This window comes from Phaenicophaeus curvirostris, chromosome 1 (assembly GCF_032191515.1).
Source record: "Phaenicophaeus curvirostris isolate KB17595 chromosome 1, BPBGC_Pcur_1.0, whole genome shotgun sequence".
Taxonomy (NCBI): Eukaryota; Metazoa; Chordata; class Aves; order Cuculiformes; family Cuculidae; genus Phaenicophaeus; species Phaenicophaeus curvirostris.
Window position 1 is genome coordinate 49,961,350 of NC_091392.1, and position 24,399 is coordinate 49,985,748.

The 24,399-nt window shown below is 46.6% G+C and overlaps 2 protein-coding genes across 2 annotated transcripts; both read left to right on the forward strand.

Moving 5' to 3' along the window:
* Positions 1 to 1,908: 1,908 nt before the first annotated feature.
* Positions 1,909 to 6,188, forward strand: LOC138723846 (centrosomal protein of 85 kDa-like). Its single transcript, XM_069863676.1, has 4 exons — positions 1,909 to 2,144; positions 3,649 to 3,782; positions 4,068 to 4,132; positions 4,950 to 6,188. The coding sequence occupies exons 1-4, from the start codon at positions 1,909 to 1,911 to the stop codon at positions 6,186 to 6,188; spliced, it is 1,674 nt and encodes a 557-aa protein (XP_069719777.1).
* A 10,305-nt stretch (positions 6,189 to 16,493) lies between these two features.
* On the forward strand, positions 16,494 to 20,766 carry LOC138725135 (centrosomal protein of 85 kDa-like). Its single transcript, XM_069866148.1, has 4 exons — positions 16,494 to 16,729; positions 18,234 to 18,367; positions 18,653 to 18,717; positions 19,535 to 20,766. The coding sequence occupies exons 1-4, from the start codon at positions 16,494 to 16,496 to the stop codon at positions 20,762 to 20,764; spliced, it is 1,665 nt and encodes a 554-aa protein (XP_069722249.1). The 3' UTR covers positions 20,765 to 20,766.
* The last annotated feature ends 3,633 nt before the right edge of the window (positions 20,767 to 24,399 follow it).

The window sequence follows — 24,399 nt, forward strand, 5'->3', positions numbered from 1 at the left end:
AACTGGAAACTAACTTTTGCCCTGATCTTATCCACGCTGCAGCTGTCTAGAAGTTAATGTGCAACATGTAGCAACAGCTGCCGTGACTCTCAAGACTCCACACACAGACTACTCACCAGCCGATCACGCTTGGTGGCCCATTCCAGAGATAGCAATGGAGATTTGGAAATGGATGACGCTTTAGTTTGTATTATGGGGTTAAAAGACCAGACTTGTTGCCTGGCCACACTTCCTCCAGAACAATCGACCCTATGCGCAGAAGGAAACTGATTAGATATTTTTCTCCCTGAAGTTCTTAGATGTGAGTAGGTACTTCAGTAATCCTTCCTCTCCTAGCCACACACCATTCATTCCACAGGAATCTGAACTTCCTTGCACCACTTCCTTTTCACTCCAGAATAACGGGCAGAGTAAAGTGCACCGAACTCCATATGCAAAGCATATACCATCCTGCATTCCCAAGGAGTTTCTTCCTGGCTGGCATCTCCCCATCACAAAAATCTCTGTCCATTCTCACTGCACAAGCTACAGGCTATTTTCAGTCACCCCAACTCAACTGCCCTACAAGAGAGGGTACGTGCATGATATGCTGGACAGAACAGAGGCCAGGAGAAAGAGGCCAGGCACAGCTGGTCCTCTACAGAAGTTTCTGTGAGAAAGCCCGCTTCTGTCAGTCCATTACCTGCAGTACATGATGGATGAATGGTGCCAGCTCCATCTTTGGGTTGCCAGCTCATGGTGGCTTTCCTCCAGTCTAAGCTGCTGAAAGGAACAGAGGAGGAACCTCCTGCCCCTGTTAAAAGCTTCCACAGGGGAAGCAACTAGGGTATTAATGCAGAACACCACCTAGGAATTCTTGGATACAGCTGTTGGAAAATTCTGTGTACACAACACAGGACGTGACTACACCTAGTGTACCGTTCTTCTGATATCCACATGCCAAGGCCCTTTTGCCTCATCTCCAGTTTGGTAAATAACTGCTTCATAAAATGACCGGCACACTTTAGCGGGGACTTCAAAAAGAAATACATGCATTGTTCCTCTAGAAGAAACAATACACTTTTTCCTCAGTAGGACAGATCAAGAATGCTCGAGGAACAGAAGGATACCTCCTTACTCCGAAGGTGGCCTCACTTCTTCTTTGCTAAAACGACACTGGAAAGTAGCTCTGGATTAACTTCTTCACTGTGGCAAGCTTACACTTGAAACACAAATTCATAACTCTGTGCTAGAAATCCTAACTAGAAATGAGTGAGGTGGTCAAGGTTGCCACACCAGAGGATTCTGTGTCAGATACTGTGGAAAATAAGTGACAGAACATTTGAAATCCAGAAAATTTTTCCTGAGTTTTGGAATGTAATTTGAAAGGGCAACGATGAAAATCAGTCATCTCGAGTGCTAGCCTGCTTCATCCCTTTTTATGCAATGCTTTAGTATCATGTTCAATTAACACAAGAAAATTCTATGAGGGTAGACCAGGTTGGAGTAGGCTTTGAGCAACCTGATCTAGGGGAAGGTGTCCCTGCCCTTGGCAGGAGCGTTGGAAATGGATGATGTTCCCAACGAAAACATTTTATGAGTCTATGGTTCTTCAATCTTGTGATCCTATGCCTTCCACCGCTTCCATCACCCTGACCCTCCCCCTGCTGCCCCCCCACCCCCAGCCCTGACATGACACGCCCCAACAAACCCCACCCCCAGCCCTACCCCTCTTTGTGACACCACAGTAAACTCCCCACCCCTGTCCAGACACCCCGCAGGCAGCAGCCCTCAGTGCGGTCGGGGCTGTGCCTAGACTGGCAGCACTTCTCTGCCTGGCAGCGACGAGACTCAGTTCTTGGTTCTTCTCACCCTCCCCTCACAACCTCCCGCTCCCTACGCTCTCTCCACCCCCATCCCCATTGTACCATGCAGCGCCTCACCAAGCACCTGAGGCGGGCATGGGAGCGACTGTCATGCCGCAGCGCTTCTGCGGCCGGTGTTGATGAGGCTGATGAGCCCGACGAGCCCGACGAGCCCAACGAGCCCCAGGAGAAGGGCCAGGATGGACTGCACAGCGTAGCCATCAGTGGTCACCTGGCCAAGCCGCATAAGCACCAGCGGTGGAAGAGGCCTCACATCAAGAGACAGCCTGCAAAGAAACAGTAAGGCTCAGGCAATGCCTGTTGCTAAGTCTCCAGCCCCTTGACTGGAAGAGGGAGGAGGACTGCCCAAGCTGGGACAGGAGCCGGTGGATGCTCCACTCTGCCCTACACTGCCGTGCCCTTCCCTGCTCCGCTCTGCTAGACTGGTGCCTGTGAGAAACCTTGTGTGGAGCTCAGCAGGCCTTCGTCCAAGCAGAGATGGCTCCTTTCCTCTTGTCTGACTGAACACCTGGCTTGAGCAAGGCATGTGCTTCCAGGAAGACACCACACAGCCGTGCCGTTGCTGTTTAGAAATCCCTAATTCCCTCTGTCTCTGGGACACGTCCGATGTGGGACTGATCAGGGTTAAAACCAGAGTTCTATACAGACTTTCCAGTCTCCATAGATGTAGGTAGCGTCCAGAGACTCCTGGCTTCCGAGACACAGTCTCTTTTGCTGTGCTTGGTGGCTGGGCAGCCCTGCTGGAGGCAGAGACCCGTGCCTGGGCACAGGAGTCTCTTTGAGCAGGGAGCCTAGCGGTGGGTGAATGAACTGCATTATGCCTAGGAGCTGAGCATGCCTTGTCCTGCTACAAACCGCTGCCTGACACTTCATGGCACTAGATCTCGACTTCAGTTCTTCTTCCCCTGCCCCTCTCTCAGCCTGGATTGATGGGAAGCAGGAGGAAAAGGTGCCTGTAGTAAAAGTCCCTTTAGGAAGACAGCAAGCTTAAGGATTTGCTCTAGCAAAACAAGATGTTCATTCCCTGCCTCCAGGCTTCTGGCAAAGTATCAGTATGGTGTTAACACACCATTTAGCGGAGCAGACTTGACCTGGAGCACGTTTTTAATGTTTTCTTTCCTTGTTTGTTTGGGGGTTTTGTTTTGGTTTTAGTTCTGCTTATGAAGCAAATCTGAGAGCAGTCTCTCTCTGGAGCACCAAGAGACCCTCTGCCACGGGTGTTAGAAGAGAATGCCTATGGGAAGTAGTTAAGCAGTGCAGTGCTTGGAATGCAACCCCCGTCTTTCTTGGTCCCTTGCTACTCCACTTAGGAGCTCTTTAAAAAACCGGCTCCTGAGACTATCCGTGGGAACACCTGAATCCCTTCAAGATCAGGACTGGGTGTGAGGAGATGTTAGCCGAGCATGATGTGAAGAGTTGTTGCAGCATTACTGCAGCATCCTGATGAGGTACAAGCCTTGTAGCTAGATGTCGGTATTCCAGTGGGCTCATTATCCTCCCCGACCCTCGAAGTGGAGAGGGGATTTATCAGATGCGACTGTAGCCAGCAGGGACAAGTTACTCCAGGGACAAGAATAGGTGGCAGTAGCGTGAACGTGCCTGTAGTCAGTGATTCAGTCTCCACTACTACAGTCGTGCAGTAAGTTGTGTGTGAGTTACCCTTTCTCAGAGGTCTATGAATGTAGGTAGAATGGCAAAGAAACGGCCGTTGAATTCCAGCAGAAAGTGTATGCAAGTGTGTGTGTATTTTTACAGAACGCATTCCCTTCCTTTCTGTGTATAGTGTTACTGACCATCAGAAGGATGATGCAGAAGATGACAAGACAGAAGGTTGTTCTGCGTGGGGCACAAAAGGCCAGGAAAAAATGGAGGCGGCTGCAGCCTTTCCCAAGGGTGAACCTATATCGATGAAAGAAGGTAGGACACTTGACCATGGAGGAGGCTATGGGGACAGATTGGAGTGGCCTGTAGGAGGCACAGAAATATTCTGTGTCTTCCGACGACGGGCTGGACAATGACATTATACCACCAGCAGAGAGAGACGGAGCATGCTCATGTTCCATTTTGGAGAAGGATTGCAATGATAATTTCCTAATGAACTAAACAGGTCAAATCTGCAAGATTATCTGTAGTAAAGGAGATGGGGGAAAGCAGCGTGAAAAAGCACCCACAGCTCCTTTGTGCTTTTTGCCTCCTTTGCAGATGTCTTTCCCATGTCAGACTTTGAAAATGACGACAATGACGAGGACATTGCCAAGGATGTTGAGGTAGGATGATAAAATCTGTAGTTACGGCACAAAATTACACCGGCTATTGGAGGAACGGTCTCAGCAGTGCCAAGTCGAAAGGGGCAATCACTTTCCTAGTCCTGCCGGCCAAACTGCTCTTGCTGGAAGCCACGATGCAATTCGCCTTCTTGGCTGCCTGGCAACCCTTCCCACTCATATTCAGCACCTGTTGAGCAACACCCCCCAGCCCCTTTTCCACCAGCCAGCTTTCCAGTCACTCTTGCCCTTCTCTGAAGGAGGCAGTGGAGCCCCACTGGGCTGACTTGCTTCTGGACTCCTTTTCCTCTGCTGCTTCTGCCACACCTTCTCACGGGGACTTTGGCGCACCAGTGCTGCAGACAAGCTGTTCAATTAGGACTGAGACAATGTTAGGACAATCCAATGACTTGGCTCTCCTAGCAGCTGCCCTTTGAGCTTGATTTCTAGTAGAGCACTGATGCAGCTAAGCCTCCTGCCACTTAGAGTCCTCCGAAAACCTAGGTGGCTTCTGCTGCGAGAAGAAATGCCTTTCCACCACTCAGCTCTCTTGCAGATCCCATCCGTGTCAAATGATTGCCCATAGGACCCACAATTTAGAGAAACAGGTGCCCCTGTGCATCTTGGGCTGGTGTACTTAAGCCCCTTTCAAAAGCCCTACTCAACAGAAATGCCAAAGATGCTCTCGGTGTTTCTCCCTTCTCTGCTATCCCTCACCTCTAACATTTTATGCATGTTTTCAAAGAGGGAGCTTTGTGCGTGGCAATGGGTTGAGAAGGAGCCAGTGCCAATGCTCACGTATCTCTTTTAAATTACACAGAAGGAATCTGTGCCTTCCGACGATGAGCTGGACAATCACATTGTTCCAGAAGATGGCAGAGACGGAGCATGTTCGCGATCGATTTTGGAGCGGCATGGTAATGGTGAAAAAGATATCAAACCTATGGCAGCCAGCTGTGAAGCTTTTGGACAGAGATATGCAACTCTGGGACAGTTTGCAGCAGCTGAAAATAAGGAATTACAACTCAATGAACTTATAAAACTGATTTCAAACAAATCTAGTGAAGAGAAGAAGATGGAGAAGAAACTTAAAAGTAGAGACCGATATATTAATAGCCTGAAAAAGCAATGCCTGAAGATGTCTGAGCAAAGCAAAGAAAAACAAAGACAAATTGAAACCTTATTGAAATATCTGACTGAGCTACGAACGCTGTATGATATACAAGGGCAGACTAAACAGCTACAGATTTTAGAAGAGAAGAACAAGCAACTTCATGAAACTGTGACTGAGTTAGAAACAAAGCTCCTAGAGGTCCAGTCACAGTGCAGAGAGAGAGAATTGCAACTCGTGCGTCAGAAGGAAAAAGAAAAAGAGCTGGTCACAGTGGTGCGGGGTTTACAACAGAGAGTGGAAGAATGCCTGGAAGATGATATTCGCCTTCCCCTGTTGGACAAAAACGAGCTTCTGAGTGAGAATGAATATCTCAAAAAGAAGAATGAGATAGCCAGTAAGGTCATAGAGAATCAGCAAAATCACATAGCTGCACTGAATTTAGTCATGCAGTCTATGCAAGAGGACCTTTTGCAAGACAATCTGGTAGCTGAGCAGATGACAAAAGAACTGGAAGAAGAAGAAAGGGAACTAGAGCAGTTAAATGAAGCTTTCTCCCACAACCAAAGACTGATTGAAGAGAATGCCACTCTGAAAGAGCAGATGCGGCAGGTGGAACAGTCCAGGCAGCCAGTATCGGAGAAGATGCCTGTAGCAGACCAGTTGTTCAAGGAAATGTCCCATTGCTGGTCTGACTTGAAAGCACTGTGCAGTATTCTGACCCAGAGAGCTCAGGGTGAGTGGCTCAGGGAGCCAGATCTTTCCTTCCTGCTGGGAATCCAATCACTGAGCTGTTCACCTGAAGAGAAGGAAAAGTACCACAGCGCAGAAAGCCTTTCGAAGAAGCTCTTGGACGTTTGTCAGTTACGAAAGGACATTGATGAATTAAGGACTATGGTGTCAGACCGTTATGCTCAGGGCATGGGGGACAATTGCACCGTTCGATAAAAACATTTATTAAATGCTGCTGTGTCACAAGTCTTTGCCTTTTTATTTAGGAGCCATATTGGAAGACTGTAAATAGCACGGCACATGCAAGTCCCTGCAGATTGTGAAGATTTAATCTTGGGAATCTGGTGAGCAGGGGACAGTCATCATTGAATGGAGTGGTACAAACTATAAGAAATCTTTTCTCCAAACTACTGAATGTAGGAACAAGCTGTGAAGAATGATTACTTGGATGCTCTCTTTCCTTCATTAGGGCTCATTTTATTATTTTACCTAGTTTCTGGAATCAAAGCATCAAAACAGCCATGCTGCTGCTACTCTCGGTCTTCTAAGGTAGAATCATAGAATCATTTTGTTCAGGAAAGAGCCTGAAGATCCTTGATTCCAACGGGAATCTTAACACTTCCAAGTTCACCTCATAAACCACGTCCGTAAGTGCCACATTACAATTTTCTGAATACCTCCAATGATGGCAACGCAAATGCTAGGAAAGTTACACTTAAAGTAGGATAAAACACTGATCATCGACTAATCAGGAACCAAGACTGAATGTAAAATTTCATGATTCTGTTGATTCTTAACGTATCCTAGCAACAGACCCGAGGTACTTGCTCAAAGGACCTCATGTAACAAATAGGATCCAGGTGTGCTTAGGAAAAGTATGTACTAGCTACCCTACCCAAGTAGAACATACACCTGCAACAGCCAAAAGACCATCATAAATCTTGTGAAAGACAGAAGAATAGGTTTCAGGAGGCAAGAAAGATATACCTGAGCGGTCAAGTGGAGATAAGTGCGGGTCCAGCCAAGAAAAACCGACGAGTTTGCCAAAAGAACAAGATGTAATAAAGACAATGCGAGGAAGACTACTTACTTCATCTGAGGAAGACTACTTACTTCATCAGGACGACCACCAGAGGGGGCTACGCAGGCGCAATAGAGGCTGATGTCGCAATAAGGCGATGAAGTAACCTACCTATGCATATGTATTAGATAATGAAGTAACCTGTTGAATATACAATAGATTGCGAAACTTTTAGAGAATAAAAAGCGGACGCGATGTGACGGTCTTTGGAACCAGATCTGGGTGCGTACCCCTGGTTCCCGGGGCCTCGAAATAAAGCACCACATATAACCTCCCAGTGTGGTTATGTGTTTGTCATTCTGCTAACACAAGCACTTCCTTGGGAAGCCTGTGCTAGTGCTTGATAGCCCTTTCAGTGAAGAGCCTTTCTTAATCTCCTATCTAGTCCTCCCCAGGCACCACTTAAGGCCATTCCCTACTCTCCTATGACTTTCCGCTTGGAAAAGGACAGCCACTTTCACCTCGACCCAATCTACTTTCAGGTAGCTCTAGGCAGCAGTAAGGTTTCCCCTCAGCTTCCTGTTTTCTACTTTAAACAAGCCCAGTTCCTACGCTCCTCCTCCAAACAGTTGTTCTCTACACCATGCACCATGTCTTTTGCTGGAGGTGTTTACCCTTTTTTTTGCTTTGTCTCAACCGATATGATTTTTAGCATGGCAGGAAAAAATAGTGGGTTTTTTGCATGGCAACAGGTAAAGAAAGAGTCGGTGTCACTTCTCAAGTACCTCTCTTATACTACACAGACTAATTCTGTGGCTTCTGAGGACAGGCTGGCCAATGATCTGATCCCACCTCCCTCCTCTGGGGAGGCTTGAGATGGGATTGTGCTCCAGGTCAAGGACTAGCACAGACCTACTGCTAACAATCAGTTACCAGGAGTTCTTTTGCCTTAAAATGCAGAAAAAAGAGCTCTAAAGAGCAATCCTCAGTCCTCCAGGGAGTCTAGGCAAAAGATGGTGGCTGGGCTTCTGGTAGCCATGGAAGCTTTGCAGATCTCACGGGGATCTGATGGATTTGTAGCCTGCTGAGGGGAAAGATGTGAAGAAGCGGCACAAGCTGGAAGAGGGGGAATCCCACCTCAACCTAAGAAGAACTTTTTCTCTTCTGAGGGTGGTGAGAGAGCGATGTCAGGGAGCAGCACGGGCACTGCTCCCTCGCGGACTGGGAGCCAACGAGATCCCCATGGCCAGCAGGGCAGGGCCCAGCCTCGCCCGATGTGAGCAAGAGAAGCAGGCGGTGCCAGGGCGGGCAGCTGGGGCAGCCGAGAGCCCAGAGGGTTGAAGAAGTGCCTGGTGAGGCCGCAGCTCTGAGGGCGCGCCAGGACCAGGCCAGGCCGGGCTGGGGTTCAGGCCCGGTGGTGGCAGCAGGGTCAGACACAGCCCAGCCATGGCCAGGCAGGGCCACGGGGAGGCCAAGGGCAGGCCGGAAAGGCAGCCGGGGGCTGGAGCAGCGAGGTCTGTGGCCAGGCAGAGGCTCAGCTGAGACACAGCTGGAGACAGGGACACCGTGACAGAGCTCAGGCAGGGTCTGGAGGCCTGCGCCTCAGCTCAGCTTGCTCGTGGTTTCTTTGTGCCACTGAGAGGTTGTGGAGCCTCCATGCCCAGAGATGCTCCAAACCGGACATGGTCCTGTGCCACCTGCCTTGTATGACCCTGCTTTCAGCAGGGCGTAGATGGGAGAGAGGAGGCCCCTTGATTATGCTGTGCTTTCAAGGCACAAACATCTGTAGTCATTGAGAAATTTCACACTGCTGCCCGGTTTGATTTGGCTTCTAGGTATCCTGCCTGCTTTAATGTGCCCTTTCCCCCAGTCTGACCTCATCTGAGCCAGAACTGTCGTCTTCCTTGGGCTACATGCAACAGACAAAGCAACTGCACACTCTGTCCAGCACGTCCAGGCTCAAAGGGGGCAACAGCCTTCTCAGGTTCTGCCGAGAATGAGGTTTTTTATATAAAAATCACATTGAAATAAAAGTGCGACTTATTAGAGTACTCTGACAATTCTGCCCTTCGGCTGACCTGTACTCCTTACAACATCGTTGTAATATCATTATCATACTAAAACACGCTTCCACATCTAGGACTACCCGCCTCCTCCCCACCTCTGAGGCAAACCGCTCCCATAACCACTCCTACTGGCCATGCACCATCAGGTTTTGGCAAGTGAAGCAAGAAATTTTTTCTCCACCAGTCAGCAGAGTTTGATGTGATGACTTCACTCAAGCTCCTTAGAAAAGTCTGTCCAAATGGTGAAGTTTATTATAAAAATGTAAACAAATGGGAAGGTTGCAGGGGGGAAATGTCATCAAAACATTTGAGTCGCTGACAGGTTGCATCCCATCTCCCCCTGCCCTCAGGACACCATCGAGGTGAGACATTTGTGTTACGTGCTCTGAGAATATACATCTTAACATCAAGCTACTTATCTCTCTACACTTTGATTGTAACCCCATATTTCTTACCTGCATATCACTCCTGTTTATGCTTTTCAATGTATTTTCACAAACAGTATCGTATCCCCAGCCACCATCAAACCCTCATTCAGTCACAAATTGTTAAAAAATTGTTAAAAATTGTTAAAAAGTGCATAAAATGTTTAGCAGTAGAAAATGCTTCACGACATCAGCAAGATGATGATTTTGATTTATTGATAACCCCCTCAGCCCCAGACCCCAGGGAGGGGGGATCGGGTAATGAGGGGAGGGACAGAAAGGGGGGGGATAGAAAATGCAAATATGAGGAGGAACAGGTTTATTCAGGTACACCGATCTCTCATCGAACGCGGCAAAGAGAAATCCAGGGGAGGGAGGCTGGACGTCAGCCATCTAAGGCATTACTAGCACCACTGCGTCAGGGGGTCGGAGCAGAGGGTCCGGTATATGTTAAGGTGCCTTTTATGCCAGGAGATTTGATGCTTTGGAAACAGTCTGCTAGAGTTTATCGAGAAAACCCAGACAAGGTAGCAAGGGTAATAAAAATGATTCTAAAGACTCAGAATCCTGATTGGGATGATATTCAGGTGTTATTGGACACTTTGATGGATTCTACAGAAAAGGAGATGGTTCTGGGAAATTATGGAAACCAAAGCTGACTAGATTTAGAAAGCAGTGAACCCCTAGTGAAAATAAAATTAGGAGGGGAAGAGGTGCAATTTTTGGTGGATACTGGCGCAACATATTCAGTTTTAAATGATTTGTATGGAAAAATAGGAAACAAAACTACTACAATAGTGGGGGCCACAGGGAAAGAGGAAATACGGCCATTCATGCGACCCTTAGAGTTACGATTTGGGGGAAAGGAATTAACACATGAATTCTTATATGTACCCGACTGCCCGGTTCCTCTTCTGGGACGGGACTTGTTATCTAAACTAAATGCAAAAAATCAGCTTTGAAAATGGAGAATTGATTATGCAAGTCCCAGAATCGAACGTAGGAAAGATTTCAGTAGTAAAGGAAAATCCCAAACCTCAGATACCCAAGAAGGTAAAAGAGGCAGTAATCCCTACAGTTTGGAAACAAGTATACCAGGAAAATCAAAAACTGCTCAACCGGTAATAGTGGAGTTAAAAGAGGGAGCAAGGCCAGTACAAATAAAACAGCATCCCATAAAATGGAAGCCCGATACGGAATAGTAGAAATCATTGAAAAATTTTTAAAATTTGGAATATTGGAGGAATGTAAGTCAGAATATAATACTCCGATCTTTCCAGTAAAGAAACCAAATGGGGAGTATAGGTTAGTACAAGATCTGAGGGCCATCAACAATATTACGAAAGATATACATCCAGTCGTAGCTAACCCATATACATTGTTGACATCTGTGAAAGAAAAATATAAATGGTTTACAGTAATTGATTTAAAAGATGCCTTCTTCTGCATTCCCCTTGACAAAGATAGTAGGAAACTTTTTGCTTTTGAGTGGGAAAACCCATATAATGGACGAAAAACGCAACTCACGTGGACGAGGCTCCCACAAGGATTCAAGAATAGCCCAACTCTTTTTGGAAACCAACTGGCGAAAAATTGGAGATCTGGACTACGCAAGGAAAAATTCAGGTACCAAGAACACAGTATCTTTTGTTACAATATGTAGATGACATATTCCTTGCAACAGAACAAGAATCATTATGCACACAAGCGACTATTGAGATTTTAAACCAACTGGGCCTAAATGGATACAAGGTTTCAAGAGAAAAAGCTCAAATTGCATGCACAACTGTATTGTATCTTGGATGTGAGATAACACAGGGACAACGAAGGTTAGGAACGGATCGTGTTAGAGCAATTTGTGCGATTCCAGAACCCCGGAACTTGCATGAACTGAGGACATTCTTGGGAATGGCAGGGTGGTGTAGGCTGTGGATAATGGACTATGGACTTATAGCAAAACCTCTGTATGAGGCACAAAAATTGCCTAAACTCATTTGGGAGGGACCTCAAAAGGAGGCCTTTAAGAAACTAAAAGAGGCCTTGACTAAGGCACCAGCATTGGACTTACCGGATTTAACAAAGACTTTCCAGTTGTTCGTTCACGAAAGACAACGATTAGCACTGGGTGTCTTAACACAGAAATTAGGAAGCTGGAAACGACCAGTGGAATACTTCTCTAAACAGTTGGACCCCGTTAGTGCAGGTTGGCCATCCTGCCTGAGAGCCGTAGCAGCAACTGTAATTCTGATACAAGAAGCCAGAAAATTGACTCTAGGAAAAAACATTGAAGTTTATATACCTCACATGGTGTTAACAGTCTTAGAACAAAAAGGGGGGCATTGGCTTTCCCCTAGCCGAATGATGAAGTTCCAAGCCATACTCACTGAACAGGATGATGTAAGTTTGAAAACAACTAACTTGTTAAACCCAGCAGCCTTTTTAGGTGCAGCAACAGAGGATGGTCCTTTGGAACATGATTGCATAGAAGTCATAGAACACACATATGCAACGAGACCGGACTTGAAAGATACTCCAATCGAACAGCCTGATCAAGAGCTCTTCACAGACGGGAGTAGCTTCGTGGAGAGTGGGACGCGGTATGCAGGATATGCCGTGACCACACAGAGCATGGTAATAGAAGCACAGGCCCTACCGGTGGGGACCTCAGCACAACGGGCAGAAATAATAGCCCTCACAAAGGCATTAGAATTAAGCAAAGATAAACGAGTAAACATATGAACAGATTCAAAATATGCCTTTGGAGTAGTTCATGTACACGGAACTTTATGGAAAGAACGAGGATTATTATCCTCGCAGGGAACCAATATAAAATACCAAAAAGAAATTTTAAACTTGATATCTGCTGTGCAATTACCAGAGCAGGTAGCGATCATGCATTGCAAGGCACATCAAGGAGGAGACTCTAAGGTGGCCGAAGGAAACACATTAGCAGATCGAACGGCTCGGCGGATAGCACGACAGGTACAGACGATGATGGCCTTGATACCTACCAAGGTAAGCCTTTTACAAGATTACCTGACACAGAAACCGAAATACTCGGAAGAGGACAAGAAATTGGCCAATTTAATGAAAGCAAACCTAAATTCTGAAGGATGGTACGTAACTACAACTGGACAAATAATTGTACCTCCTGTCATTATGCGGGCAATTCTACAGGCAGAACATCAAAAGTGCCATTGGGGAGCAGAAGCATTAGTGACTTATCTGAAACGAAACATAATTTCGGCACAGATGTTAACAATGGCAAAATCTGTAAATTCAAAATGTGAACTTTGCTTGAGGAATAATCCTGTGGTTAGGAGGAGAGTAGAAATGGGACATATCAGAGTAGGCATGGAACCAGGAGATTATTGGCAAATAGACTTTGTAGAATTACCTAAAGCTCAAGGGTACAAATATTTGTTAGTCGGGGTCGACACTTTTTCTGGATGGCCAGAAGCCTTTCCCTGTCGCACCAATCAAGCCAAAGAAACAGTGAAATGGTTGTTGAGGGAAACTATCCCTAGGTTTGGGGTTCCCTTAGGTCTATCGTCTGATAGGAGATCACACTTTGTAGCCACAATTGTACAAGAAGTAAGTAAGGCATTGGGAATTTCCTGGAGTCTCCATACCCCATGGAGACCACAATCTAGTGGACAAGTAGAAAAGATGAATCAGACGATAAAAAGACAGGTCAGTAAAATATGCCAAGAAGCTAAAATTCAATGGCCCCAGGCATTACCAATAGCCCTTCTAAGAATAAGGATAAAGCCTAGGAGTGGGATGGGACTGAGTCCTTATGAAATCCTCTTTGGGAAACCATATGAGTCGCCACAACCAAACCCAAACATGCATATTAAAGGACACCAAGATGTGTACAACTATATGTTATCTCTTGGTAGAACTTTGACACAGCTACGAAGGGCCTTGATCTGGAACCGTCCGGTGTCATTAGAGAATTCAGTACACGAAATTGAACCGGGAGACCAGGTCTACGTCCGCGACTGGAGTGAAGAGCCACTGAAGGAACGGTGGAATGGACCGTACCTGGTGCTGCTAACAACTTTCACTGCGGTAAAGGTAAAAGGAATAGACTCTTGGATCCACTACACACGAGTGAAGAAGGCACCCAAGGACTGGAGAGTCGAAGTAGTCGGACCAACGAGACTAAAGCTGAAAAGCAAGTAAAATGTCGTACTTCGAGTACGGGACTTTGATTATAGTTTGGTCCTTGATACCTATAATAGGTGTCACATCTCTAGAAATTTCATGTAAGAGAGAAACAAGCAAGTATACCATTGGACAAAATGCCATTCTGTCTTGCAGGTTTCAAAGTGATGTCCCAATGAAAAGGAAATTAATGCAGATTTTTTGGGAAAAGGTGTCTGGAACTTGTGGAGCACCTGAAACAATCTATGATAGCAAAGATTTGGGGTTAGATGGTTACAAACAAGAACTACGAGGGACATAGAAACTTAAAGGGAAAGTATCGAACAAGTTTTATCCGCGAAATCCCATACGAGGTGAAACAAAACTGGAGCTGACGAATTTAACTTTGACTGACCAAGGAAAATATAGGTGTTTTGTGGGAGCAGGAAGTAATATAGACTATGGAAAAAGAACACTGATAATAAATCCCCTTCAAGACCATGGAATAAAAGCAGGGCATACACATTATCCGGCTCCTCTGGGTAGTGAGGCACTTATTTACTGCCTCCTAGAGGACCCCCAGCCTGAGGAATTTGGATGGATAAAGGAAGGAAAAGCAGTTCTAAGTGATAAAAGACACTCAATAGAATTGAGACTGGGAGGAATGTTAATCCAGATTATTAAAGGGATAAAAAGATCCGACTTGGGAACTTACAGATGCCAGTATCAAAATGCTACTACCTTTGGATATAGCGAAATCAATATTACTGAAGCCAGAGTGAAACGAGCCATAGAACTGACCCAGGCACACCAGGAGATTTATGTTCAAAAGAAAGATACTGAAAAAAATTTGATGATTGGGTTAATCAAGGATTTTGCTAGAATGCAAAATACAAGTAAGATTACAGCATGCTTGCCTTTACCAAAAACGGCTGGAGAACCGATAAGCTGGGGAATATTGACTTTCCCACTCCCAGAGGTAAAAGAAAATAAAACCGAATGTAAACAAATAATAACACCCATACAGGAAAAACAGAAAATAAGTATAAGAAGGGAGTGGAGAACTGCAGGAAGTCGAAGCGATTGTGAAAAATTACCAAACTATAAGTTCACACGTATCGGACGATTTAAAGATGTAGGATGGTGTTCATATGATGAAATAAAAGAAATAGTGAGGGAAAGAAATACAATGGAATGGGTGTGCCAGAAAAGAAATGATACAGAACAAAATTGGGACACAGTTTGGTCAACAAGTATTTTACAAAAATTCCAATACAGAGGAGAAACATCTTAATATTTTAAATGGACAGGAAAACAAAGTAGTGACAAACTACCAGTAAATGGCCGGATCAGTAGAGATCCTATTGATAGCGTTCCATGGTAGAATTGTTCTAAAATTTTAGATTGTGACCTAGACCCTGAAGAGATCACCATACCTCCAGTTAAAATGGCTCTAATAGTAGGGTGTGCCTGTCAGGGATTTAAGGTCGGGGGAAAGGTAATACAAGTACCAGTTAATGAAATAGACTGTAAATATTCGACAGTACGCAGTATGGGTAATTTTGTTTGGGCATCTAATGATGGAACTTGGACTACACATTTATCAATGGAGGGTCCAGTTAAAGAAATAACTCTGGGGTTGCCTACCCTGTGCCCAATTTGGAAGCGATTCCCCTTCAGAGGTAAATTGGAAACTTTACAAATTCGTGCTAAAAGAGACATAGAAAATGATATTAAAGACATAGATGACACTTGGCAGGAGCCTGAGACAGGAGTTAAAGTGGGATGGGCATTAGAATCCCTTTTGCCCAAATAGCGACGTATCGTAATAGAGAAATGATTTACAAACTAATTGGACAAACTGAAAGATTGGCAAAAATAACAAAGAAGGGATTTTGAGATTTAAACTTGCAACTACAGGCGACAACGAAAATAACTTTGCAGAACAGAATGGCATTAGACATGCTCTTGTTAAAAGAACATGGTGTCTGTGGATATCTCAAAGATCGAACTGATCACTGCTGTGTGCATATACCTAATGTCACAGCCGATGTGGAATATGATATCTCGCAATTGGGAAAAATAGAAGAAGAAGCTGAAAAAGAGAAAGAAGAAATTGGTCAAAATTGGGTTGGGGCATTATTTGATAGATTAGGCATCCATCTTACTGGCTGGATACACTAGAAATCCTAACTAGAAATGAGTGAGGCGGTCAAGGTTGCCACACCAGAGGATTCTGTGTCAGATACTGTGGAAAATAAGTGACAGAACATTTGAAATCCAGAAAATTTTTCCTGAGTTTTGGAATGTAATTTGAAAGGGCAACGATGAAAATCAGTCATCTCGAGTGCTAGCCTGCTTCATCCCTTTTTATGCAATGCTTTAGTATCATGTTCAATTAACACAAGAAAATTCTATGAGGGTAGACCAGGTTGGAGTAGGCTTTGAGCAACCTGATCTAGGGGAAGGTGTCCCTGCCCTTGGCAGGAGCGTTGGAAATGGATGATGTTCCCAACGAAAACATTTTATGAGTCTATGGTTCTTCAATCTTGTGATCCTATGCCTTCCACCGCCTCCATCACCCTGACCCTCCCCCTGCTGCCCCCCCACCCCCAGCCCTGACATGACACGCCCCAACAAACCCCACCCCCAGCCCTACCCCTCTTTGTGACACCACAGTAAACTCCCCACCCCTGTCCAGACACCCCGCAGGCAGCAGCCCTCAGTGCGGTCGGGGCTGTGCCTAGACTGGCAGCACTTCTCTGCCTGGCAGCGACGAGACTCAGTTCTTGGTTCTTCTCACCCTCCCCTCACAACCTCCCGCTCCCTACGCTCTCTCCACCCCCATCCCCATTGTACCATGCAGCGCCTCACCAAGCACCTGAGGCGGGCATGGGAGCGACTGTCATGCCGCAGCGCTTCTGCGGCCGGTGTTGATGAGGCTGATGAGCCCGACGAGCCCGACGAGCCCAACGAGCCCCAGGAGAAGGGCCAGGATGGACTGCACAGCGTAGCCATCAGTGGTCACCTGGCCAAGCCGCATAAGCACCAGCGGTGGAAGAGGCCTCACATCAAGAGACAGCCTGCAAAGAAACAGTAAGGCTCAGGCAATGCCTGTTGCTAAGTCTCCAGCCCCTTGACTGGAAGAGGGAGGAGGACTGCCCAAGCTGGGACAGGAGCCGGTGGATGCTCCACTCTGCCCTACACTGCCGTGCCCTTCCCTGCTCCGCTCTGCTAGACTGGTGCCTGTGAGAAACCTTGTGTGGAGCTCAGCAGGCCTTCGTCCAAGCAGAGATGGCTCCTTTCCTCTTGTCTGACTGAACACCTGGCTTGAGCAAGGCATGTGCTTCCAGGAAGACACCACACAGCCGTGCCGTTGCTGTTTAGAAATCCCTAATTCCCTCTGTCTCTGGGACACGTCCGATGTGGGACTGATCAGGGTTAAAACCAGAGTTCTATACAGACTTTCCAGTCTCCATAGATGTAGGTAGCGTCCAGAGACTCCTGGCTTCCGAGACACAGTCTCTTTTGCTGTGCTTGGTGGCTGGGCAGCCCTGCTGGAGGCAGAGACCCGTGCCTGGGCACAGGAGTCTCTTTGAGCAGGGAGCCTAGCGGTGGGTGAATGAACTGCATTATGCCTAGGAGCTGAGCATGCCTTGTCCTGCTACAAACCGCTGCCTGACACTTCATGGCACTAGATCTCGACTTCAGTTCTTCTTCCCCTGCCCCTCTCTCAGCCTGGATTGATGGGAAGCAGGAGGAAAAGGTGCCTGTAGTAAAAGTCCCTTTAGGAAGACAGCAAGCTTAAGGATTTGCTCTAGCAAAACAAGATGTTCATTCCCTGCCTCCAGGCTTCTGGCAAAGTATCAGTATGGTGTTAACACACCATTTAGCGGAGCAGACTTGACCTGGAGCACGTTTTTAATGTTTTCTTTCCTTGTTTGTTTGGGGGTTTTGTTTTGGTTTTAGTTCTGCTTATGAAGCAAATCTGAGAGCAGTCTCTCTCTGGAGCACCAAGAGACCCTCTGCCACGGGTGTTAGAAGAGAATGCCTATGGGAAGTAGTTAAGCAGTGCAGTGCTTGGAATGCAACCCCCGTCTTTCTTGGTCCCTTGCTACTCCACTTAGGAGCTCTTTAAAAAACCGGCTCCTGAGACTATCCGTGGGAACACCTGAATCCCTTCAAGATCAGGACTGGGTGTGAGGAGATGTTAGCCGAGCATGATGTGAAGAGTTGTTGCAGCATTACTGCAGCATCCTGATGAGGTACAAGCCTTGTAGCTAGATGTCGGTATTCCAGTGGGCTCATTATCCTCCCCGACCCTCGAAGGGGAGAGGGGATTTATCAGATGCGACTGTAGCCAGCAGGGACAAGTTACTCCAGGGACAAGAATAGGTGGCAGTAGCGTGAACGTGCCTGTAGTCAGTGATTCAGTCTCCACTACTACAGTCGTGCAGTAAGTTGTGTGTGAGTTACCCTTTCTCAGAGGTCTATGAATGTAGGTAGAATGGCAAAGAAACGGCCGTTGAATTCCAGCAGAAAGTGTATGCAAGTGTGTGTGTATTTTTACAGAACGCATTCCCTTCCTTTCTGTGTATAGTGTTACTGACCATCAGAAGGATGATGCAGAAGATGACAAGACAGAAGGTTGTTCTGCGTGGAGCACAAAAGGCCAGGAAAAAATGGAGGCGGCTGCAGCCTTTCCCAAGGGTGAACCTATATCGATGAAAGAAGGTAGGACACTTGACCATGGAGGAGGCTATGGGGACAGATTGGAGTGGCCTGTAGGAGGCACAGAAATATTCTGTGTCTTCCGACGATGGGCTGGACAATGACATTATTCCACCAGCAGAGAGAGACGGAGCATGCTCATGTTCCATTTTGGAGAAGGATTGCAATGATAATTTCCTAATGAACTAAACAGGTCAAATCTGCAAGATTATCTGTAGTAAAGGAGATGGGGGAAAGCAGCGTGAAAAAGCACCCACAGCTCCTTTGTGCTTTTTGCCTCCTTTGCAGATGTCTTTCCCATGTCAGACTTTGAAAATGACGACAATGACGAGGACATTGCCAAGGATGTTGAGGTAGGATGATAAAATCTGTAGTTACGGCACAAAATTACACCGGCTATTGGAGGAACGGTCTCAGCAGTGCCAAGTCGAAAGGGGCAATCACTTTCCTAGTCCTGCCGGCCAAACTGCTCTTGCTGGAAGCCACGATGCAATTCGCCTTCTTGGCTGCCTGGCAACCCTTCCCACTCATATTCAGCACCTGTTGAGCAACACCCCCCAGCCCCTTTTCCACCAGCCAGCTTTCCAGTCACTCTTGCCCTTCTCTGAAGGAGGCAGTGGAGCCCCACTGGGCTGACTTGCTTCTGGACTCCTTTTCCTCTGCTGCTTCTGCCACACCTTCTCACGGGGACTTTGGCGCACCAGTGCTGCAGACAAGCTGTTCAATTAGGACTGAGACAATGTTAGGACAATCCAATGACTTGGCTCTCCTAGCAGCTGCCCTTTGAGCTTGATTTCTAGTAGAGCACTGATGCAGCTAAGCCTCCTGCCACTTAGAGTCCTCCGAAAACCTAGGTGGCTTCTGCTGCGAGAAGAAATGCCTTTCCACCACTCAGCTCTCTTGCAGATCCCATCCGTGTCAAATGATTGCCCATAGGACCCACAATTTAGAGAAACAGGTGCCCCTGTGCATCTTGGGCTGGTGTACTTAAGCCCCTTTCAAAAGCCCTACTCAACAGAAATGCCAAAGATGCTCTCGGTGTTTCTCCCTTCTCTGCTATCCCTCACCTCTAACATTTTATGCATGTTTTCAAAGAGGGAGCTTTGTGCGTGGCAATGGGTTGAGAAGGAGCCAGTGCCAATGCTCACGTATCTCTTTTAAATTACACAGAAGGAATCTGTGCCTTCCGACGATGAGCTGGACAATCACATTGTTCCAGAAGATGGCAGAGACGGAGCATGTTCGCGATCGATTTTGGAGCGGCATGGTAATGGTGAAAAAGATAGCAAACCTATGGCAGCCAGCTGTGAAGCTTTTGGACAGAGATATGCAACTCTGGGACAGTTTGCAGCAGCTGAAAATAAGGAATTACAACTCAATGAACTTATAAAACTGATTTCAAACAAATCTAGTGAAGAGAAGAAGATGGAGAAGAAACTTAAAAGTAGAGACCGATATATTAATAGCCTGAAAAAGCAATGCCTGAAGATGTCTGAGCAAAGCAAAGAAAAACAAAGACAAATTGAAACCTTATTGAAATATCTGACTGAGCTACGAACGCTGTATGATATACAAGGGCAGACTAAACAGCTACAGATTTTAGAAGAGAAGAACAAGCAACTTCATGAAACTATGACTGAGTTAGAAACAAAGCTCCTAGAGGTCCAGTCACAGTGCAGAGAGAGAGAATTGCAACTCGTGCGTCAGAAGGAAAAAGAAAAAGAGCTGTTCACAGTGGTGCGGGGTTTACAACAGAGAGTGGAAGAATGCCTGGAAGATGATATTCGCCTTCCCCTGTTGGACAAAAACGAGCTTCTGAGTGAGAATGAATATCTCAAAAAGAAGAATGAGATAGCCAGTAAGGTCATAGAGAATCAGCAAAATCAGATAGCTGCACTGAATTTAGTCATGCAGTCTATGCAAGAGAACCTTTTGCAAGACAATCTGGTAGCTGAGCAGATGACAAAAGAACTGGAAGAAGAAGAAAGGGAACTAGAGCAGTTAAATGAAGCTTTCTCCCACAACCAAAGACTGATTGAAGAGAATGCCACTCTGAAAGAGCAGATGCGGCAGGTGGAACAGTCCAGGCAGCCAGTATCGGAGAAGATGCCTGTAGCAGACCAGTTGTTCAAGGAAATGTCCCATTGCTGGTCTGACTTGAAAGCACTGTGCAGTATTCTGACTCAGAGAGCTCAGGGTGAGGAGCCAGATCTTTCCTTCCTGCTGGGAATCCAATCACTGAGCTGTTCACCTGAAGAGAAGGAAAAGTACCACAGCGCAGAAAGCCTTTCGAAGAAGCTCTTGGACGTTTGTCAGTTACGAAAGGACATTGATGAATTAAGGACTATGATGTCAGACCGTTATGCTCAGGGCATGGGGGACAATTGCACCGTTCAATAAAAACATTTATTAAATGCTGCTGTGTCACAAGTCTTTGCCTTTTTATTTAGGAGCCATATTGGAAGACTGTAAATAGCACGGCACATGCAAGTCCCTGCAGATTGTGAAGATTTAATCTTGGGAATCTGGTGAGCAGGGGACAGTCATCATTGAATGGAGTGGTACAAACTATAAGAAATCTTTTCTCCAAACTACTGAATGTAGGAACAAGCTGTGAAGAATGATTAGTTGGATGCTCTCTTTCCTTCATTAGGGCTCATTTTATTATTTTACCTAGTTTCTGGAATCAAAGCATCAAAACAGCCATGCTGCTGCTACTCTCGGTCTTCTAAGGTAGAATCATAGAATCATTTTGTTCAGGAAAGAGCCTGAAGATCCTTGATTCCAACGGGAATCTTAACACTTCCAAGTTCACCTCATAAACCACGTCCGTAAGTGCCACATCTACAATTTTCTGAATACCTCCAATGATGGCAACGCAAATGCTAGGAAAGTTACACTTAAAGTAGGATAAAACACTGATCATCGACTAATCAGGAACCAAGACTGAATGTAAAATTTCATGATTCTGTTGATTCTTAACGTATCCTAGCAACAGACCCGAGGTACTTGCTCAAAGGACCTCATGTAACAAATAGGATCCAGGTGTGCTTAGGAAAAGTATGTACTAGCTACCCTACCCAAGTAGAACATACACCTGCAACAGCCAAAAGACCATCATAAATCTTGTGAAAGACAGAAGAATAGGTTTCAGGAGGCAAGAAAGATATACCTGAGCGGTCAAGTGGAGATAAGTGCGGGTCCAGCCAAGAAAAACCGACGAGTTTGCCAAAAGAACAAGATGTAATAAAGACAATGCGAGGAAGACTACTTACTTCATCTGAGGAAGACTACTTACTTCATCAGGACGACCACCAGAGGGGGCTACGCAGGCGCAATAGAGGCTGATGTCGCAATAAGGCGATGAAGTAACCTACCTATGCATATGTATTAGATAATGAAGTAACCTGTTGAATATACAATAGATTGCGAAACTTTTAGAGAATAAAAAGCGGACGCGATGTGACGGTCTTTGGAACCAGATCTGGGTGCGTACCCCTGGTTCCCGGGGCCTCGAAATAAAGCACCACATATAACCTCCTAGTGTGGTTATGTGTTTGTCATTCTGCTAACACAAGCACTTCCTTGGGAAGCCTGTGCTAGTGCTTGATAGCCCTTTCAGTGAAGAGCCTTTCTTAATCTCCTATCTAGTCCTCCCCAGGCACCACTTAAGGCCATTCCCTACTCTCCTATGACTTTCCGCTTGGAAAAGGACAGCCACTTTCACCTCGACCCAATCTACTTTCAGGTAGCTCTAGGCAGCAGTAAGGTTTCCCCTCAGCTTCCTGTTTTCTACTTTAAACAAGCCCAGTTCCTACGCTCCTCCTCCAAACAGTTGTTCTCTACACCATGCACCATGTCTTTTGCTGGAGGTGTTTACCCTTTTTTTTGCTTTGTCTCAACCGATATGATTTTTAGCATGGCAGGAAAAAATAGTGGGTTTTTTGCATGGCAACAGGTAAAGAAAGAGTCGGTGTCACTTCTCAAGTACCTCTCTTATACTACACAGACTAATTCTGTGGCTTCTGAGGACAGGCTGGCCAATGATCTGATCCCACCTCCCTCCTCTGGGGAGGCTTGAGATGGGATTGTGCTCCAGGTCAAGGACTAGCACAGACCTACTGCTAACAATCAGTTACCAGGAGTTCTTTTGCCTTAAAATGCAGAAAAAAGAGCTCTAAAGAGCAATCCTCAGTCCTCCAGGGAGTCTAGGCAAAAGATGGTGGCTGGGCTTCTGGTAGCCATGGAAGCTTTGCAGATCTCACGGGGATCTGATGGATTTGTAGCCTGCTGAGGGGAAAGATGTGAAGAAGCGGCACAAGCTGGAAGAGGGGGAATCCCACCTCAACCTAAGAAGAACTTTTTCTCTTCTGAGGGTGGTGAGAGAGCGATGTCAGGGAGCAGCACGGGCACTGCTCCCTCGCGGACTGGGAGCCAACGAGATCCCCATGGCCAGCAGGGCAGGGCCCAGCCTCGCCCGATGTGAGCAAGAGAAGCAGGCGGTGCCAGGGCGGGCAGCTGGGGCAGCCGAGAGCCCAGAGGGTTGAAGAAGTGCCTGGTGAGGCCGCAGCTCTGAGGGCGCGCCAGGACCAGGCCAGGCCGGGCTGGGGTTCAGGCCCGGTGGTGGCAGCAGGGTCAGACACAGCCCAGCCATGGCCAGGCAGGGCCACGGGGAGGCCAAGGGCAGGCCGGAAAGGCAGCCGGGGGCTGGAGCAGCGAGGTCTGTGGCCAGGCAGAGGCTCAGCTGAGACACAGCTGGAGACAGGGACACCGTGACAGAGCTCAGGCAGGGTCTGGAGGCTTGCGCCTCAGCTCAGCTTGCTCGTGGTTTCTTTGTGCCACTGAGAGGTTGTGGAGCCTCCATGCCCAGAGATGCTCCAAACCGGACATGGTCCTGTGCCACCTGCCTTGTATGACCCTGCTTTCAGCAGGGCGTAGATGGAAGAGAGGAGGCCCCTTGATTATGCTGTGCTTTCAAGGCACAAACATCTGTAGTCATTGAGAAATTTCACACTGCTGCCCGGTTTGATTTGGCTTCTAGGTATCCTGCCTGCTTTAATGTGCCCTTTCCCCCAGTCTGACCTCATCTGAGCCAGAACTGTCGTCTTCCTTGGGCTACATGCAACAGACAAAGCAACTGCACACTCTGTCCAGCACGTCCAGGCTCAAAGGGGGCAACAGCCTTCTCAGGTTCTGCCGAGAATGAGGTTTTTTATATAAAAATCACATTGAAATAAAAGTGCGACTTATTAGAGTACTCTGACAATTCTGCCCTTCGGCTGACCTGTACTCCTTACAACATCGTTGTAATATCATTATCATACTAAAACACGCTTCCACATCTAGGACTACCCGCCTCCTCCCCACCTCTGAGGCAAACCGCTCCCATAACCACTCCTACTGGCCATGCACCATCAGGTTTTGGCAAGTGAAGCAAGAAATTTTTTCTCCACCAGTCAGCAGAGTTTGATGTGATGACTTCACTCAAGCTCCTTAGAAAAGTCTGTCCAAATGGTGAAGTTTATTATAAAAATGTAAACAAATGGGAAGGTTGCAGGGGGGAAATGTCATCAAAACATTTGAGTCGCTGACAGGTTGCATCCCATCTCCCCCTGCCCTCAGGACACCATCGAGGTGAGACATTTGTGTTACGTGCTCTGAGAATATACATCTTAACATCAAGCTACTTATCTCTCTACACTTTGATTGTAACCCCATATTTCTTACCTGCATATCACTCCTGTTTATGCTTTTCAATGTATTTTCACAAACAGTATCGTATCCCCAGCCACCATCAAACCCTCATTCAGTCACAAATTGTTAAAAAATTGTTAAAAATTGTTAAAAAGTGCATAAAATGTTTAGCAGTAGAAAATGCTTCACGACATCAGCAAGATGATGATTTTGATTTATTGATAACCCCCTCAGCCCCAGACCCCAGGGAGGGGGGATCGGGTAATGAGGGGAGGGACAGAAAGGGGGGGGATAGAAAATGCAAGTATGAGGAGGAACAGGTTTATTCAGGTACACCGATC

What these genes read in the sequence shown, in the direction of transcription:
- LOC138725135 (XM_069866148.1), top strand. Translation starts at nt 16,494, where the DNA reads ATGCAGCGCCTCACCAAGCACCTGAGGCGGGCATGGGAGCGACTGTCA. An exon ending in AGACAGCCTGCAAAGAAACA is followed by an intron (nt 16,730 to 18,233) that starts GTAAGGCTCAGG and finishes TTCTGTGTATAG; the next exon opens with TGTTACTGACCATCAGAAGG. An exon ending in ACATTGCCAAGGATGTTGAG is followed by an intron (nt 18,718 to 19,534) that starts GTAGGATGATAA and finishes TAAATTACACAG; the next exon opens with AAGGAATCTGTGCCTTCCGA.
- LOC138723846 (XM_069863676.1), top strand. Translation starts at nt 1,909, where the DNA reads ATGCAGCGCCTCACCAAGCACCTGAGGCGGGCATGGGAGCGACTGTCA. An exon ending in AGACAGCCTGCAAAGAAACA is followed by an intron (nt 2,145 to 3,648) that starts GTAAGGCTCAGG and finishes TTCTGTGTATAG; the next exon opens with TGTTACTGACCATCAGAAGG. An exon ending in ACCTATATCGATGAAAGAAG is followed by an intron (nt 3,783 to 4,067) that starts GTAGGACACTTG and finishes CCTCCTTTGCAG; the next exon opens with ATGTCTTTCCCATGTCAGAC.